Source organism: Hypomesus nipponensis, chromosome 26 (genome assembly GCF_054491055.1).
Source record: "Hypomesus nipponensis isolate SF chromosome 26, ASM5449105v1, whole genome shotgun sequence".
In the NCBI taxonomy this organism is placed as follows: Eukaryota; Metazoa; Chordata; class Actinopteri; order Osmeriformes; family Osmeridae; genus Hypomesus; species Hypomesus nipponensis.
In genome coordinates this window covers 7,899,077-7,915,000 of record NC_140386.1, presented here as the reverse complement: position 1 = coordinate 7,915,000, position 15,924 = coordinate 7,899,077, and the positions used below count along the sequence as shown (strand labels likewise).

Genomic DNA, 15,924 nt, shown 5'->3' with positions numbered 1-15,924 from the left:
GTGTGTCTTAACCTTGTGTGTGCGTTTTGTGCCCGTGTTATTGTGTGTGTGCCTGTCTTTGTGTGTGTGTCTGTGTGTGTGCAGGCTAAGTGCTACGCTCCGATGAGACTATCTTTGTCTCAGGGCCTCCCAGCCATGAGGAAGGTGATATGGTGATCAGGCACGCTTCCTGCTTCGATGAGAACACTTAGATTAGCATGCAGCCACCTCTCTGGGAGGGGGCTGGGGGGGCTGGGGGGCTGGGAGGCTGGGAGGCTGGGGGGGCTTCTATAGGATCTAGACACACATGTATGAATAGTTACAGAGCACTGGCGGTTATAAATGCAGCCTCCACTAATGATGTAGGTCGACACCATGGTGATCTAGGCCTGTAGAAGGCACTGGGACGGGGTGTGTGTGTGTGTGTGTACCACTAGACTCCTGAGGACAGATCAAGCAGCTGGCTCTCTCTCCTGTTCCATCATTTCACCAGGAAGTCACATGACTGCCAGCATTGCGTGTGTCTGTGTGTCTGTGTGTGGATGTACGTGTAGGAGTGTCCGTGTGTGTGTGTGTGTGTGTGTGAGAGAGAGTGTGTGCGTCTCCAAGAGCATTGTGCAAAGAAACAACCAGAGCATGTGTTTATGGTCAGATATGTGTGCGCACGGACGCGCGTGTGTGTGTGTGTGTGTGTGTGTTTTCATGCCTAATTACCTCAAGCTTTCTGGCTGCTTGTTCCTTTGTGTACAAACGATGCATATGAATCCACACGCTGTCTGTATGTCTGCAGCAGGGCTGGCGTTGTGACCTGGATCCTTAGCTCATCTGGGAGGGACACACACACACAAGCTTTACTCTAATGCCGTCATTTTCTGCACTCTTATTTGGCTTCTAATAGGATTGGGTCTCTCTCCCTCCCCCCGCTCTCCCCTTCTCCTTGTATACCCCCCCCCCCTCTCTTTCTCTCGTTCGGCCTCTTTCTATCTTTATCTCTCATCACCTCCCCGTCTCTCTCATTCTTGTTCTCTTTCTCTTTTTCCCATCCTCCCTTTATTGCTCCCTTTCTTTTTCTCCTTCTCCCGCTCTCTCCTCTTGTCTTTCAACATCTTTTCCCTTGTCTCTCCATCTCCCCTCTCCGCCCGCCCCTCCCTTGGAAGTAATCTTCATCTGGGGTGATCTTAGTGGTTTGGAGCATTTTGGCTGTTTATTTTAAGAGCAGGATTAGGACATGTGGGTATGTGGGTCAGAAGATGCAGGCATTGGAGGGGCTGTGAGAGAGTGTGTGTGTGTGTGTGTGTCGGTGGGGAGGGAGGGGGGGTTTATGTGCATGTGTGTGTTTGCTCCCAGCGCGTGTGTGTGGGCTTTGTAATCTGTGTAATGCCCGATGTGTTTTAGCATATGTGCTTCTCTGTGTGTGTTTGTGTGTGCCTTTCATGTTGGAGGGTGTGTGTGTGTGTGTGTGTGTGTGTTTGTGCTCTTGTGTATATGCAAGTTTAGGATGTGTGCGTACATATGTGTCTGCTCGAGTTTTGTGCGTTAGCGTGTGTGTGTGTGTGTGTGTGTGTGTGAAGGAGCTCATTTGGGAATAACGAGCCAGAGAGCATGATGTAACCCTGCAGGAATGAGAGACAGTGATGAACTCCCTGGGTGCTGTAGCTCTCAGCATAATGGCTTTGTCACTTGATCAGAAGGTCTCTTAGTAGCTGCAGATGCCCTGCATGTGTGTCTGTGTGTGATACTATAACCCGCTCTCTGTGTTTCTCTGTGTCAGGAACAGGGTGTTCTTGTGTGTGTGTGTGTGTTACACATATGTTTGTGTGTGTGTGAGTACCTCAGTGTGTGTGTGTAAGTACCTCAGTGTGTTTAGTTCCATGCATGTATGCGTGGCGCCTTGGTTATCCAGAACCTGCACATGCCTTCGGTTCAAAAAAGAAGCTTTGAAAATGTCTTCTACCGCCGTGATATGTGTGTGTGTGCATCTGTGTGTGTGTGCATCTGTGTGTAACCATATTTGTGGAATGTCTTTTTTAGCAGCTCAGTGCCTGCCAGTGCCTGTGTAGTGTGTGTGTAGTGGCTGTTGTCTCTCTGCGGTGACTGTAGAGGCCTCTTCTGGGTGAGCGGCTGTATAGGAAACAGAGGATTTATAGAGGGGGCCTCTATTGTTGTCGTTGTTTGGATGGCTAAAGGTGTGTGTTGGTGTCCCTGCTCGCTGTGCACACAGGTCTGTGTGTGTGTGTGTGTGCTCGGTTCTGTTTGTATTGGTTTTGAGTGTGTGTGTGTGTTCGAGTGTGTGTGTGTTTGAGTGTGAAAGAGAGAAAGCGTGTGTGTGTGTGTGTTAGAGAGAGGGAGAGGGAGAGGGGGAGGGGGAGGGGGAGAGAGAGGAAGTATGTGTGTGTGAAAGACAGAGGGAGACAGAGGAGGATGTGTGTGTGTGCTGTACTGTTCTCTTTTCCTCTTTCTCTCTCTCACTCTGTTTCTCTTCCTCCTCTTCCTGAATACAGGGGCCATCAATCAGAGAGGAGGATGAGGGGGGAAGGGAAGGGGGGCGGGGGTGGGAGGCGGGGGGGGGGCTTGGCCCAGTGCCAGGAAGGCAAGGTTGGCACTCTGCCCAGAGTGAAGAGAGAGAGGGAGGAAGAGAGAGAGCGAGATCACTGGGGAAACGAGTGGAGAGAGAGACATAGAGAAAGAGTGGGGAAGAGGATGGGTGAACAGAGTAGAGAGAGAGAGCAAGAGACTGATTGCCCAAAGCGAGAATAAGATATGGAGACTGAGAGAGAGATACAGAGAGAGAGAGAGAGGGCGGGGGGAGGTGATGGATGAGGTCGGGAGAAATCAGTGCTTTTATTGAATACCTCTGTGGCTGTGGCCACAATCAGTGGTTGATTAGTGCGTCATCGCTAACAAATATTTACCTTGAGCTGTTTACTGGGAGGGGGCGGGGCTTGCAGGCAGCAGGGGAGGAGATAAGCCCGGACACCTCTGGTCACCGTGACTACCCCCATCGTCACCATGCCAACCGAGCACCGCCCCCTCTCAGCACATTCAAAACAAAAAAGAGCTTTATGAGCCAGACAGACATCCTCCCAGATCCTGTCAGGGTGTTGTGTCGTGTAGGAGGGAGACTGCTGTCTGTTTGATGGCATGCTGTGTGTGTGTGTGTGTGTGTGCCAGGGTGTCTCTCGCTAATGATACTATAAAAGGGGAAAGTCTAGATAAACAAGCGTTGCACGAGTGTGTCCACGCTTGTGTGTGTGTGTTCACGAGAGGATGTGTGTGTCCCTCAGGCAGTGACAGGCCCATCCACAGCCTCCAGAGCAGAGTGCCCTTGCCCTCCCTGTCTCCCTCCCTCCACTCCGCTCTCTCTCTTTCCCTGACTCATTTCGGGGAGATAAGCTCTAAATGTAGCCCTAAGACAGTGTTGCATTCTCCTTCTCCTCTTTTTCCCTCCCTCCCTCCCTCCCTCCCTCCCTCCCTCCCTCCCTCCCTCCCTCCCTCCCTCCCTCCCTCCCTCCCTCCCTCCCTCCCTCCCTCCCTCCCTCCCTCCCTCCCTCCCTCCCTCCCTCCCTCCCTCCCTCCCTCCCTCCCTCCCTCCCTCCCTCCCTCCCTCCCTCCCTCCCTCCCTCCCTCCCTATCTTCCTGCCAGAGAATTGTTGGCAGACTATCTATCCTCAGGTGTTTATTGACCAGTCCTCTCCTCCTTTGTATCCATCCAGCCATCCATCCATCCATTCCTCTATCCCTTCATCCATCAACCCCCCCCCCCCCCCCCCCCCCCCTCAGATCGGCATGCCAGTCCCCCTGGCAGAGCTGTTTACTCATCGTTGCCGTCACTGCCACCTGGTCCAGTCTGGCTGGGCCTGGCCCGTGTGTGTGTGTGTGTGTGTGTGAGTGTGTGAAGTGGGCCATCAGCTAGACCTGGTGCTGGATCAGCTGCAGGTCATCTGCAGAGATCTGGATCAGGCTCCTGGAGCAGATCAGGCCCGTGAGCCGCCAGGACCTGGGCTGCAGGCCCACTCCCAGTGCAGCCAGTTAGAACCCAGCTGCTCCACTGCTAGTTAGGACTCACACACACTCTCACACACACACACACACACACGCTCCATTGGTGAGACAGCTCTAGGTATCTCTCTTTAGTGGGGGCTTGTATCTCTGTTCCGCTCTGGTTGTCTGTTTCACTTGTCTGTCTCTCTTTCGCCCACACTGTCACTCACATACACACACACACACAAACCAGTGTACGTGGACACGCGAAGCCACAAACATGAGCAGAAGCGTGCGTGATGCTAGGAGGTCTGAGCTGGACAAGGTTCTATGTACGTGTGTGTGTGTGTGGGTGTGTGGGTGCGGCCTATGCGCTCTGTCAGCCTTTGTATGACAGGTGTGTATCTCTCTCTGTCTCTCTCTCTCTCTCTCTATGTCTCTCTCTCTCTCTCTCTCTCTCTCTCTCTCTCTCTCTCTCTCTCTCTGTTTCTCTCTCTCTCTCTGTCTTTCTCTCTGTCTCTCTCTCTCTCTCTCTGTCTCTCTCTCTGTCTCTCTCTCTGTCTCTCTCTCTGTCTCTCTCTGTCTCTCTCTCTCTCTCTCTCTCTCTCTCTCTCTCTCTCTCTCTCTCTCTCTGTCTCTCTCTCTCTCTCTCTCTCTCTCTCTGTCTTTCTCTCTGTCTCTCTCTCTCTCTCTCTGTCTCTCTCTCTGTCTCTCTCTCTGTCTCTCTCTCTGTCTCTCTCTCTGTCTCTCTCTCTCTCTCTCTCTCTCTCTCTCTCTCTCTCTCTCTCTCTCTGTCTCTCTCTCTCTCTCTCTCTCTCTCTCTGTCTCTCTCTGTCTCTCTCTCTCTCTGTCTCTCTCTCTGTCCCCCTTTCTCCTCTGCCCTCCCATTCCCCCTCCCCTCTCTCTTCCCATGTGCCAGGAACATGTGTTGGAGTAAAAGGGTCTGGGGGATGGGGGGGGGGTGGGGGTGGCTGGGAGGGTGGATGCAAACAGACAGAAAGAGAAAAGGAGAGAGAGAGATGCAGAAAGAGGGAGGATGGGAGGAAGGCGATGAATAGGCCTGTAATGGTCCTCTGTAAGAGCTCTTAGAAAAGACCGAACAAAATGACTGAGTGAGAAACGGAACAAAGGCTGCCCAGACAGATTTATATGAGACTCTGAGGTGTGTGTGTGTGTGTGTGTGTGTGTGTGTGTAGGCGTGTTTTCCTGTTCTACCATTGCGGTGTGTTCTGAAGAGCATTTTCCATGGCCTCCACTAGATCTTACCACTGGATGAAAGAAGAGCATTGATGAGGAGAGAGGAGAGACAGAGGGTGTGACACACAGATAAGAGATTGTGATGGTGCTAAAAGGACATCTCTCTCTCTCTCTCTCTCTCTCTCTCTCTCTCTCTCTCTCTCTCTCTCTCTCTCTCTCTCTCTCTCTCTCTCTCTCTCTCTCTCTCTCTCTCACACACTCTTGTTTATTCCCTCTCCGTCTATCGAACACGTTTGCGCTCTGTCACTTTCATGTGGATGGGAGCGGAGTGCTGGCGTGTCGTGGGGGCTTCCTGCTGTAGCCAGTGTACCAAACCAGCGCTGCTAGCTCAGTGCACAGCTTCACTGTATGTAATATGGTACATCACAGGCTTTGAAGTAAACTGATCAAAGTGTGTGTGTGTGCGTGTTGCAGGCGGAGATCGTGAAGCGCCTCAGTGCCATCTGTGCTCAAATCATCCCCTTCCTCTCCCAGGAGGTGAGTCCTCTACTCTCCCTGTGTCTCACACACACACACACACACACACTCAGCAGTATTAGACCATATTAGTCTGTTTGTGTACGTGTATGTGTGTGTTTCTACTGATATGTGTGTTTGCAGATAGGAAGGTCACACTGATGTCTGTTGTTTTACTTCGATCAACATTGACTCTGTGTGTGTTTGTGAACGTGCGTGTGTGTGCAGCACCAGCAGCAGGTGGTCCAGGCCGTGGAGAGGGCAAAGCAGGTCACCATGGCGGAACTCAACGCCATCATCGGGGTGAGTCACCTCCGGTCACCATGACAACCCTCACACTGTCCTCCGAACACACACACACACACACACACACTCTCCCACCTGACAGGCAGTGATAAGGACACCTCTCTGTGTGTTCAGGATTTATTGTGTGTGTGTGTGTGTGTGCGGTTATGTGTGTGTGTGTGTGTGTGTGGAGGGTAATGTGATCCAGGCTCAGCCAGTGGAGAACCGAGCGATCAGCTCTGCTCTGCTCTGCTGTGTTCACTCAGGACAGACCAGACAGTAGAACAGTAATACGATGACCCCTTGGATAACAGCTTTCCCTCTCTCTCTATCTCGGCCTCCATTCACCTGTTGTCTCTTTCTCTTTCCCCTTTTTCCATCCCTCTTTCTAACCAATGATGTACTTCCCCCCGTCTCCTTCTCCTCACCACCTTGCCCCCCCCCGCCCCTCTCCCCTGCCCTCCCCCCCTCCCCCCTGCGGCCCCCCCCTCCCCCCTCGGCTCCCCCCCCCCTGCACCCCTCCCCCCTGCGGCCCCCCCTGCCGTACAGCAGCAGCAGCTCCAGCACCTGTCTCACCACGCCCCCGGCATCCCCCTGACCCCTCACCCCTCGGGCCTCTCCCTGGGGGCGGGCTCCAGCCTGCTGGCTCTCACCGGGGCTCTGGGCGTGTCGGCACACCTGGCCTCCAAGGACGACCGCAACCACCTGGACCCCGAACACCTCCGAGGTAAGGCACCCCCCCCGCCCGCTCTCAGGACCTCCTCATTTCCCATCTATATCCTCTCTATATCCTGTCTATATCCTGTCTATATCCTGTCTATATCCTGTCTATATCCTGTCTATATCCTCTCTATATCCTGTCTATATCCTGTCTATATCCTCTCTATGTCCTGTCTATATCCTCTCTATGTCCTGTCTATATCCTGTCTATATCCTGTCTATATCCTCTCTATATCCTGTCTATATCCTCTCTATATCCTCTCTATATCCTCTCTATATCCTGTCTATATCCTCTCTATATCCTGTCTATATCCTCTCTATATCCTCTCTATATCCTCTCTATATCCTGTCTCTATCCTCTCTATATCCTCTCTATAACCTGTCTATATCCTGTCTATATCCTCTCTATATCCTCTCTATATCCTATCTATGTCCTGTCTATATCCTCTCTATGTCCTGTCTATATCCTCTCTATGTCCTGTCTATGTCCTATCTATGTCCTGTCTCTATCCTCTCTATATCCTATCTATGTCCTGTCTATATCCTCTCTATATCCTCTCTATATCCTCTCTATATCCTATCTATGTCCTGTCTCTATCCTCTCTATGTCCTGTCTATAGCTCTGATATAGACATGTGGCTGCAACGCCTGTCTGTGGTTTGCGTGTTGGGGTACCCCAGTGAGGTAGGGTCATCTTCAAAGATGCGGAGGGGGTATCTATGGGGCGTACGGGAACCCCCCGCCTCAGGCCTCGGTTCGGAGGGCCAGTTCACGGTCAGACCCCGAACTTCTCCCCTGCAGAGGGGAGCGGTGGAGGAGAGACCGGGAGACGGCGCGCCGTCTCTGCCCCGGGGGGGGAAGGAGACAAAGGCCGCTCTGAAGATTGGAAACCTGGAGCACAATACCCGCCTTGTCGTTCCGCTGCTGGGAGAAGCGTTTTCAGTGTGACCTTGGCTGGCTGTGTGGATCGTTGTTGTTATCTATACTGACGTCAAGCCCCTCCCCTTTTTCCCTCCCTCCCCCCCACTCCTCCCCTCTCTCCCTCCCCCCCCCTTCCCCTTCTCTGTGTTCTGTCCCAGAGGGAGCGCCCAGCAGGGTAAGTAACTAAATGTGTGTGTATGGTCATGTGAGTGTTAATGTGTGTGTGTGTGACTGTGAGTGTCTCATTGAGGCCCAGCTCAGCTAAAGAACTCCGGTGATTGGAGGCGAGCCAGACAGCCGGTTGCGTAGCGCCCCTTTAGCATCAACCTTGGACTTGCGCGCTTCATACCGTTTGGAGAGAAGTCTGTAAGCAGTGTGGTACCATGTTAGTGTGTGTGTGTGTGTTGCCAGTGTGTGTGCTGATTGTGTGTGTGTGCTGATTGTGTGTGTTGTGTTGGAGGAGGGAGAGCCGAGCCATGAGACAGAACTAGACAACCGTCTCCCCTCATCATCACTCTGAGAACAGAACAGACAGGGAGGGGGGGAGGGAGGAGAGACAGAGGGCGAGTGGGAGGGATAGAGGGAGGAGAGAGGGAGAGATATAGGGAGGAAAGTGGGAGGGAGAGAGATGGAGAGATATAGGGAGGAGAGTGGGAGGGAGGAGAAAAGAGGAGATTAAACGAGACAAAAAGGGAAATGCAGAGTAAAGGGGGAAAGTGGGAGAGGGCGGATTTCATTCAAAGGAAAACCTTTGACCTGCTCGAATCTTTTTTGCAAAGTCATTGTGAAAGTTACCGCTACTGTGTTTGAACTTTGAAGTGCTTTTTTTTTTCAATACAGAAGTGTAATCATGATCTAGAAGATCGTTATCCTCCCTAGTTTCGTTGGGTCTTTATTATTAACTTCCCTAAACTTTTGAAGTGAGGCAGGAAGTGAAGAAATAGTGTGTGTGTGAGAGAGAAAGTGAAAAAGATGCCTATCAAACGGTTCTCATCATGTCGTGCCAATAAAACTTTTTTCTTTATTTGAAACAGAAGAGGAAGCAGGGGTGAGGGTTGAAGGGAGAGAGCGGGAGGGAGGGAAGGAGGGAGGGAAGGAGGGAGAGATGGAGGAGAATACTGGTTTGTTGAGAAAACTGTGTTTTTGTCTGCTCTGTCCATCCGGCTTCCTGTCTGTGTGTGTGTGTGTGTGGAGGAGGGGGGGATTGTGAGAATGCAGTGTTCTGGGAGACATGGTCTGGGGTCACACAACAGCACTTTTTGATACTCTGAGAGCCGCCAGCCTCTCTCATCCTGTATGTAGATTCACTGTGGTTTATGAAGCTGTAATTACAGCCTCTCATGTATGTAGATTCACTATGGTTTATTATACAATAATTAATTACAGCCATTTCTCACATGGACACTTCAGTGCCGGCTCTCATTAGCTCGGGTGTTGTGAAACGTACCGAGGACTGACCTCTGTTTGGGCGTGCTATTCTTTGTGTGTGTGCAGAGTAAGTCAGTGTCGTCGACAGACAGCCAGCCGGCCGAGGAGCGTCAGGGCACGTCCGGAGGTTACTCCTCCTCGCAGGGAGGAGCCGATGCCAAGAGAAGGCGCTGCGACGACAAGGAGCTCCTCCCCCCTCACTACGTACGTACCCCCCCCCCCCCCGCCAGAGGTCACAGCCCCCCCCCCCCCCCCCCCCCCCCCCCGCCGAGGTAGGAGAGAGATAGGGAGCGCTGACGGGAGGAGCTGGAAGGCGTCCAGGGGAGAGGCCGAACGCCCCTGGAGACGTACCGATCCTGGAGACGTACCGATCCTGGAGACGTACCGATCCTGGAGACGTACCGATCCTGGAGACGTACTGATCGTCACTTCCTGGTGGTTGACTTTGGAGCCGTACAGAGAGCGACTAGCTTGTGTCTAAACAGGTTGGCTCTGTGCCCACGGGAATATTTTCTCTCTCGCTGGCGTTTCGTAACAGGCTTGGTCAGTTTGCATCCAAACGGTTACTTTATCTTCCTCTCTCTCTCTTCCCACACCCCTCTCTTTCTCTTTACCTCTATCTATTTATCTCTTCATCTCTCTCTCCCCACACCCCTTTCTTTCTATCTCTATCTCTGTCTCTATCTCTCCCTTTCTGTGTGTATCACTCTCCATCTCTCTCTCTTCATCTCTCTCCCTGTCTCTGTCCACCCCCCCTTCTCTCTCTCTCTCTCTCTCTCTCTCAGTGGATCATAATACGTACAGTGGATGTTTTTCAGTCGAAGACCAGGTTCTGAATTCGTCCCTGAACTACCTCTGTGTAATTAGGCCCTGGTGTCAGTCAGTGGTGATGTCAATAGGAGTATCAGGCCATGATCACATCAAAGCACTGTTGCCATGGTTACTAAGTGCCATCGCTGTCACCCCTATTCCCAGAGAGGGAGAGGACAGACTCAGTGATAGGGGCAGACGGAGAGAGGGAGAGAGCATAGGGGCGGGCAAGGATGTTTGTATAACGTGTGTGCGTTTGTGTGCGCGTGTTTGTGGGCCTGTGTGCGTGTGCATTTGTACGTGTTGTGTGTGTGTGTGTGCGTGCACGTGTGTGGGTGTGTGAGCGTGGGTGGGTGTGTTTGATATCCATCTGACTCTCCATCAATCCTGAGCTCTCTGCCCGGTCTCACAGGACAGCGACGGGGACAAGAGTGAAGATAACCTGGTAGTGGATGTCTCTAATGAGGTGAGTCATACAACACACAAACACACAGCCATTAGCACACTCCCTCATACAGCCACACACCCACAGACACACACACTATCACTAAGTCTCATGCTCAGAGAGGATGGATGTAGAATCTCACGCTGACACCCACATCAGTCCCATGTCCCTGGTAGGAGCAGCTCTACTGGTTCAACTGGTTCACACTGGCTCGACACCTCTCATCATCCACAAGCTCCTCCCTCCCTCCCTCCCTCCCTCCCTCCCTCCCTCCCTCCCTCCCTCCCTCCCTCCCTCCCTCCCTCCCTCCCTCCCCCTCTCCCTCTCCCTCTCTCCCTCCCATCTGTGCACTGTGTAGCCCGTTTAAATGCAGGGAAATTAGACTGCTGCAGTGCTGCCTTGTAAATAGTGAGTATTATTGTGTAAGCTCATTATCCAGCATCGCTGGCCCCTCCCCACCTCCCCTGTGAGCACAATCTCTCCCCACTCAACCAATGAAATGGACTCAAATACTCCCTCCCTCCGTCTCTCTCTCCTTTCCCTCTCTCTCTCTCCTCTCCCCCTCTCTCTCTTCACCTCATCAGATAGGTGCTGCAGCGCTCGTCATTTATGTTTTCGAAGCCTTTTTTGGCCCCAGAATGTTTTCCTTCTTGAGCTGCTTCCTGCTGCGCACCAGGTTGTGTTTGACCTGCGGCCTCCGTGTGTAGACATGGCACAGAGGCAGGGGCGTGAGGCAGGTAGACACAGAGGCAGGGGCGTGAGGCAGGTAGACACAGAGGCAGTGGCGTGAGTCAGGTAGACACAGAGGCAGGGGCGTGAGTCAGGTAGACACAGAGGCAGGGGCGTGAGGCAGGTAGACACAGAGGCAGGGGCGTGAGGCAGGTAGACACAGAGGCAGGGGCGTGAGTCAGGTAGACACAGAGGCAGGGGCGTGAGTCAGGTAGACACAGAGGCAGGGGCGTGAGGCAGGTGTGTAACCAGCTGGGCAGAGGTAGACCGTTCAGGTGGGCACACTGTAATAGACGGTCGATGTAACTACTGCCATCTTTCACAATGGTGTCCATTTTTATCTGCAGTGATTGGGAGCGCTGCAATGAATGTTGATAAACAGGATATTTATGAGGTGTGTGTCTGTGTCTGAAGGAGCCCAACTCCCCAGCCGGCAGCCCCCCTCGCTCCCCCCATGGCAACGGGCTGGATCGAGCCCCCACCCTGCGTAAGGAGCTGCCAGGGTCCTCCAGCCCCGGAGAGGCCCCCTCCTCCCCAGCCCCCCGGAGCCCCACCCCAGGGAAAGCCAAGGATCTGGCCCAGGTACCACCAGCCCAGCCCAGCCCAGCCCCGGCTCACAGCACCACCTAGCATACTCGCCACCAGGAAGTGACAGAGCTTCCTAATCATCTGATTGGTCGTCTCACCCCTCGCAGATGGACAAGTCCCAGTCTCCGTCGTCCAAGTCGGGAAGCCCCTCCCCCTCCCACCGCGAGGCCCTCACTCCCGGGCCCCCCGGCCCCCCCGGGCCCAGCACCTCCTGCCTTCGCCTGGTCAGCAAAGCCGTCTCCTCCGCCGACCCCCTGGGTGAGAGCCACCTGTCCGTCCCACTCCCTCACCCTCCTCCCCTCACCCCTACGCCTCCTCACCCCGTCCACCCTCAACCAGACCTCCAGAACCCCTCGCACATCTCTGACCCTCAGTGTGTGTGTTCTCTCCCTCCTCCCAACCTCTCCCCCGCCCCCATGACCTCCCCCTCTCCCCCCAGCTCTGCGCAGCCCCCTGTCTGTGCCCCCTGGCGCGTACCCCGCTCACTTTGGAGTGGTGTCCCACGCAGGCCTCAACGGCGAGCTGGCCAGCCCCGGGGGCTTTGGGGGCCCCCTCACCCTGTCCCCCCAGATCAGCGCTGCCGCTGGAGCCTACACCCGGAGCCCCATGGTGAGGACCCCCCGGAGAGGGGACCCTGACCCACCCCCCTCCACCCCACCTGGGCCTTTTCTTTCCTCCAGGAACACTTACTGTTCTGGCAGGGTTTCATAGGATAGTCAGTTAGTTAGGTAGAAAGCTAGCTAGATTGTAATTTAGTTAGTATGCTAGTTTTGGCGGTAACTAGTTATTTTGCTAGTTTGTCAACTAGTGGGTTAGTGAGATGCTACTTAGAAGCTAGTCAGTGGGCTAGTTAGTTAGCGAGTTAGTAAGACAGTTCATTGGTGAGATTATGTATTGACATGTATAACAATTATACATTTACAATATGTCACCATTTTACACGGCGGTTTATTGAACTTGATTGTGCGCCGCCCTCCTCCCCTCCACCAGGTGGCGTATGAGTCCCGGTCTCACCTCAGGACCTCAGGGCTGTCCTCCTCGCTGCCTGGTTCCTCCGGAGGCAAACCGTGAGTCTCTCCCTCTTCCTGTCTGGGCTGCTGCGGGGCGCTGGAGAGAGTGTCCTGGTCTCAGGGTTCCAGAATGTTCCAGGCCTCCCTGGCCCGCAGTATTCTGCATCTGTCAGGTCTTAGAGTTTCCCTCTCATGTGTTCTAACGACAGCTCCATTCCATATCTCTCTCTCTGTCTATCCCTCCCCCCCCAGGGCGTACTCTTTCCACGTGAGCGCGGACGGACAGATGCAGCCGGTGCCCTTTCCCCCGGACGCCCTGCTGGGCCCGGGCATCCCGCGGCACGCCCGCCAGATCCACACCCTGAACCACGGAGAGGTGGTGTGTGCCGTCACCATCAGCACCTCCACGCGCCACGTCTACACGGGGGGCAAGGGCTGTGTGAAGGTGTGGGACATCAGCCAGCCTGGCAGCAAGAGTGCCATGGCTCAACTGGACTGTCTGGTGAGGACGGGCCCCTGGACACACACACACACACACAGGTATTTTATTTGTTCACTGGTCCAATAATCAACCTTTCCCATCGTCCAATCAGAACAGGGATAACTACATCCGCTCCTGTAAGATCCTCCCTGATGGGCGGACCCTCATCGTCGGGGGCGAGGCCAGCACGCTGTCAATCTGGGACCTGGCCACGCCCACTCCTCGTATCAAGGCGGAGCTGACCTCGTCCGCCCCGGCCTGCTACGCCCTGGCCATCTCCCCTGACAACAAGGTCTGCTTCTCCTGCTGCTCCGACGGCAACATCGTCGTCTGGGACCTTCACAACCAGACCCTGGTCAGGTACGGAGGGAGCGAGGATACGGAGGCTGACCGCAAGCGTGTTGTTGTGGTTGGGTGTCCTGGGTCTGACTGAATGCCCCCCCCCCCCTCCCTCCCTCCTCCAGGCAGTTCCAGGGCCACACTGACGGGGCCAGCTGTATCGACATCTCCAACGACGGGACCAAGCTGTGGACGGGGGGGCTGGACAATACGGTCCGCTGCTGGGACCTGCGAGAGGGGAGGCAGCTGCAACAGCACGACTTCACCTCCCAGGTACACACACACACACACTCCTTCTCTCTCGGCTCAAGATCAGGATGCTGAGTGTTGTTGTCAGAGGAGCTTTAGTCAGTCAACGTGTCCTGTCTCTCTCCCGCTCCCTCCCTCCTCCTCCCTCCCCCCCTCCAGATCTTCTCTCTGGGTTACTGTCCTACAGGAGAGTGGCTGGCAGTGGGCATGGAGAGCAGTAACGTAGAAGTGCTGCACGTCTCCAAGCCTGACAAGTACCAGCTGCACCTGCACGAGAGCTGCGTGCTCTCGCTCAAGTTCGCCTCCTGTGGTACGCTCGGCCGCCATCACCCCTCTCACACACTCAGCCCTCTCTTTATGCTGATGACATGCAGCTATAACGCACTTCCATACAGTTGCCTGAACCGTGTGTGTGTGTGTGTGTGTGTGTGTGTGTGTGTGTGTGTGTGTGTGTGTGTGTGTGTGTGTGTGTGTGTGTGTGTGTGTGTGTGTGTGTGTGTCTCCTGTTTTCAGGCAAGTGGTTTGTGAGCACAGGGAAGGACAATCTGTTGAATGCGTGGAGAACACCATATGGGGCCAGTATTTTCCAGGTGAGCAGGAGACAGAAAAGAGCTGTATGTGTGCGTGTGACAGTGGAGAAGAGCCGTCTGTAAAGTCATCAGTACTGTTGCTCCAGGAGTCCTAATCTCCAGCTCTACCAGGGAGAGAGAGAGGCAGGGCCGTGTGTGTGTGTGTGTGTGTGTGTGTGTGTGTGTGTGTGTGTGTGTGTGAACAGCCCACACCACAGCCATCTGAGATCTTTATTCCAAACCATTGCACACATCGCTGTGTAACAGTGTTATTTGGGGGCTTTTCAGACAAAAACAAAAAAACCTGACTAAACCATCCCTTCAACCTTCCCCCCCTAACCCTTTTTGTTAATTTTGTTTTAGGCAAGCATATATTGAATCCAAATTTGATTTAAAAAATCGTGTATCGATCCCAAGAATCAATTAGGATCTAATTGTGAGGTACCAAAAGATTCCCACACCTACTCACTGGGCCTGGGAGTAGACAACACAAACCAAACAAACAAACATATAACCATGTAACGGGAGGGCGCGCATCGTGCATGTACAGTGACATCCTTTTTGTCTGCATATCTTTCCAGGTGGCCATTTTTAGCCGAGGCTGTTTGAGCACAGGAAGCTAGCAGGCGGTAGAGAGGGGGAAGGAAGGGCTGTTTAAAAAAGGAGACCAGCTGTGTGTGTGTGTGTGTCACGGCTGTCATATTTGTGTTAGCTACAGTAAGGCGGGAAGGGGGGGGCCTTGGCCGCCAGTATCTCCCCGGGGTGTGGAACGGTGCGGGGGGCTATCTGCTTTGTTACCCCCCTCCTTCTGGTTTCTCTTGTTCCTCTTCCTGCATCTTGTGTATCACTCTCTCCCTGCTACTCTCTTTGTACTCTCTCTCTGGGTTCCTCAGACTTCTCTGACACTCTTAGTATCATTGCCCCTCCCTCGTTTGCCTCTTCCTCTCTCTCTGTCTCATGGTCTCTCTCTCTTTGTACTAGCTCTCACCCATCCCTCGCTCCCTCCTCCTCATCTGTCTGTAGTGTGAGCGTGTCTGTCAAAAGGGCCTCTCACCAGTGGCACTCTGATTGACAGCCCCACTGAGTTGGAGGGGAGGGAGAGGTGAAAAGGATGAATAGGGGGGAGAGTAGCTTTTATAACAGCAGGAGAGAGAGACAGAGAGGTGTGGAGAGAGGGACGGGGGGAGAGAGACAGAGAACGATGGAGACGGGGAGAGAGCGAGAGGGGTGGAGAGAGAGCGAGGGGTGGAGAGAGGGACGGGTGGAAAGAGGGATGGGGGGAGAGAGACAGAGAGAGGGGTGGAGAGAGACAGAGAGTGAGAGGGGTGGAGAGAGGGACGGGGGGAGAGAGACAGAGAACGAGGGAGACAGGGGTGGAGAGAGACAAAGAGCGAGAGGTGTGGAGAGAGGGACGGGGGGAGGGCGAGGGGGAGAGAGACGGAGAGCGAGGGAGACGGGGAGAGACAGACCCCCTCCTCTCTCTCTGACAGAGAGCGAGAGGGGTGGAGAGAGACGGAAAGCGAGGGAGACGGGGAGAGACAGAGAGCCCCTCTCTCTCTCCCCCCTCTCTCCCTCCCCCTCTCTCTCTCCCCCCTCCCCTCTCTCTCTCCCCCCTCTCTCTCTCCCCCTCCCCTCTCTCTCTCTCTCCCCCTCTCTCTCCCCCTCCCCTCTCTCTCC

General features: G+C 54.1%; 1 protein-coding gene across 2 annotated transcripts in view; it reads left to right on the top strand.

Annotated features, from left to right (window-relative positions):
* Positions 1-15,924, top strand: part of tle2b (TLE family member 2, transcriptional corepressor b) — a 38,047-nt gene that overhangs the window by 16,131 nt on the left and 5,992 nt on the right. The window contains exons 5-19 of one of the 2 annotated variants that reach the window (XM_084692570.1): positions 5,632-5,694; positions 5,902-5,976; positions 6,511-6,685; positions 7,758-7,774; positions 9,094-9,231; positions 10,250-10,303; positions 11,426-11,593; positions 11,707-11,857; positions 12,039-12,208; positions 12,590-12,666; positions 12,862-13,111; positions 13,203-13,450; positions 13,555-13,702; positions 13,838-13,988; positions 14,192-14,268. In XM_084692570.1, the coding sequence (XP_084548696.1) occupies positions 5,632-5,694; positions 5,902-5,976; positions 6,511-6,685; positions 7,758-7,774; positions 9,094-9,231; positions 10,250-10,303; positions 11,426-11,593; positions 11,707-11,857; positions 12,039-12,208; positions 12,590-12,666; positions 12,862-13,111; positions 13,203-13,450; positions 13,555-13,702; positions 13,838-13,988; positions 14,192-14,268 (1,962 nt within the window). Of the gene's footprint in view, positions 1-5,631; positions 5,695-5,901; positions 5,977-6,507; positions 6,686-7,757; positions 7,775-9,093; positions 9,232-10,249; positions 10,304-11,425; positions 11,594-11,706; positions 11,858-12,038; positions 12,209-12,589; positions 12,667-12,861; positions 13,112-13,202; positions 13,451-13,554; positions 13,703-13,837; positions 13,989-14,191; positions 14,269-15,924 lie in introns of both variants that reach the window. The other variant, XM_084692569.1, reaches the window with a different exon arrangement.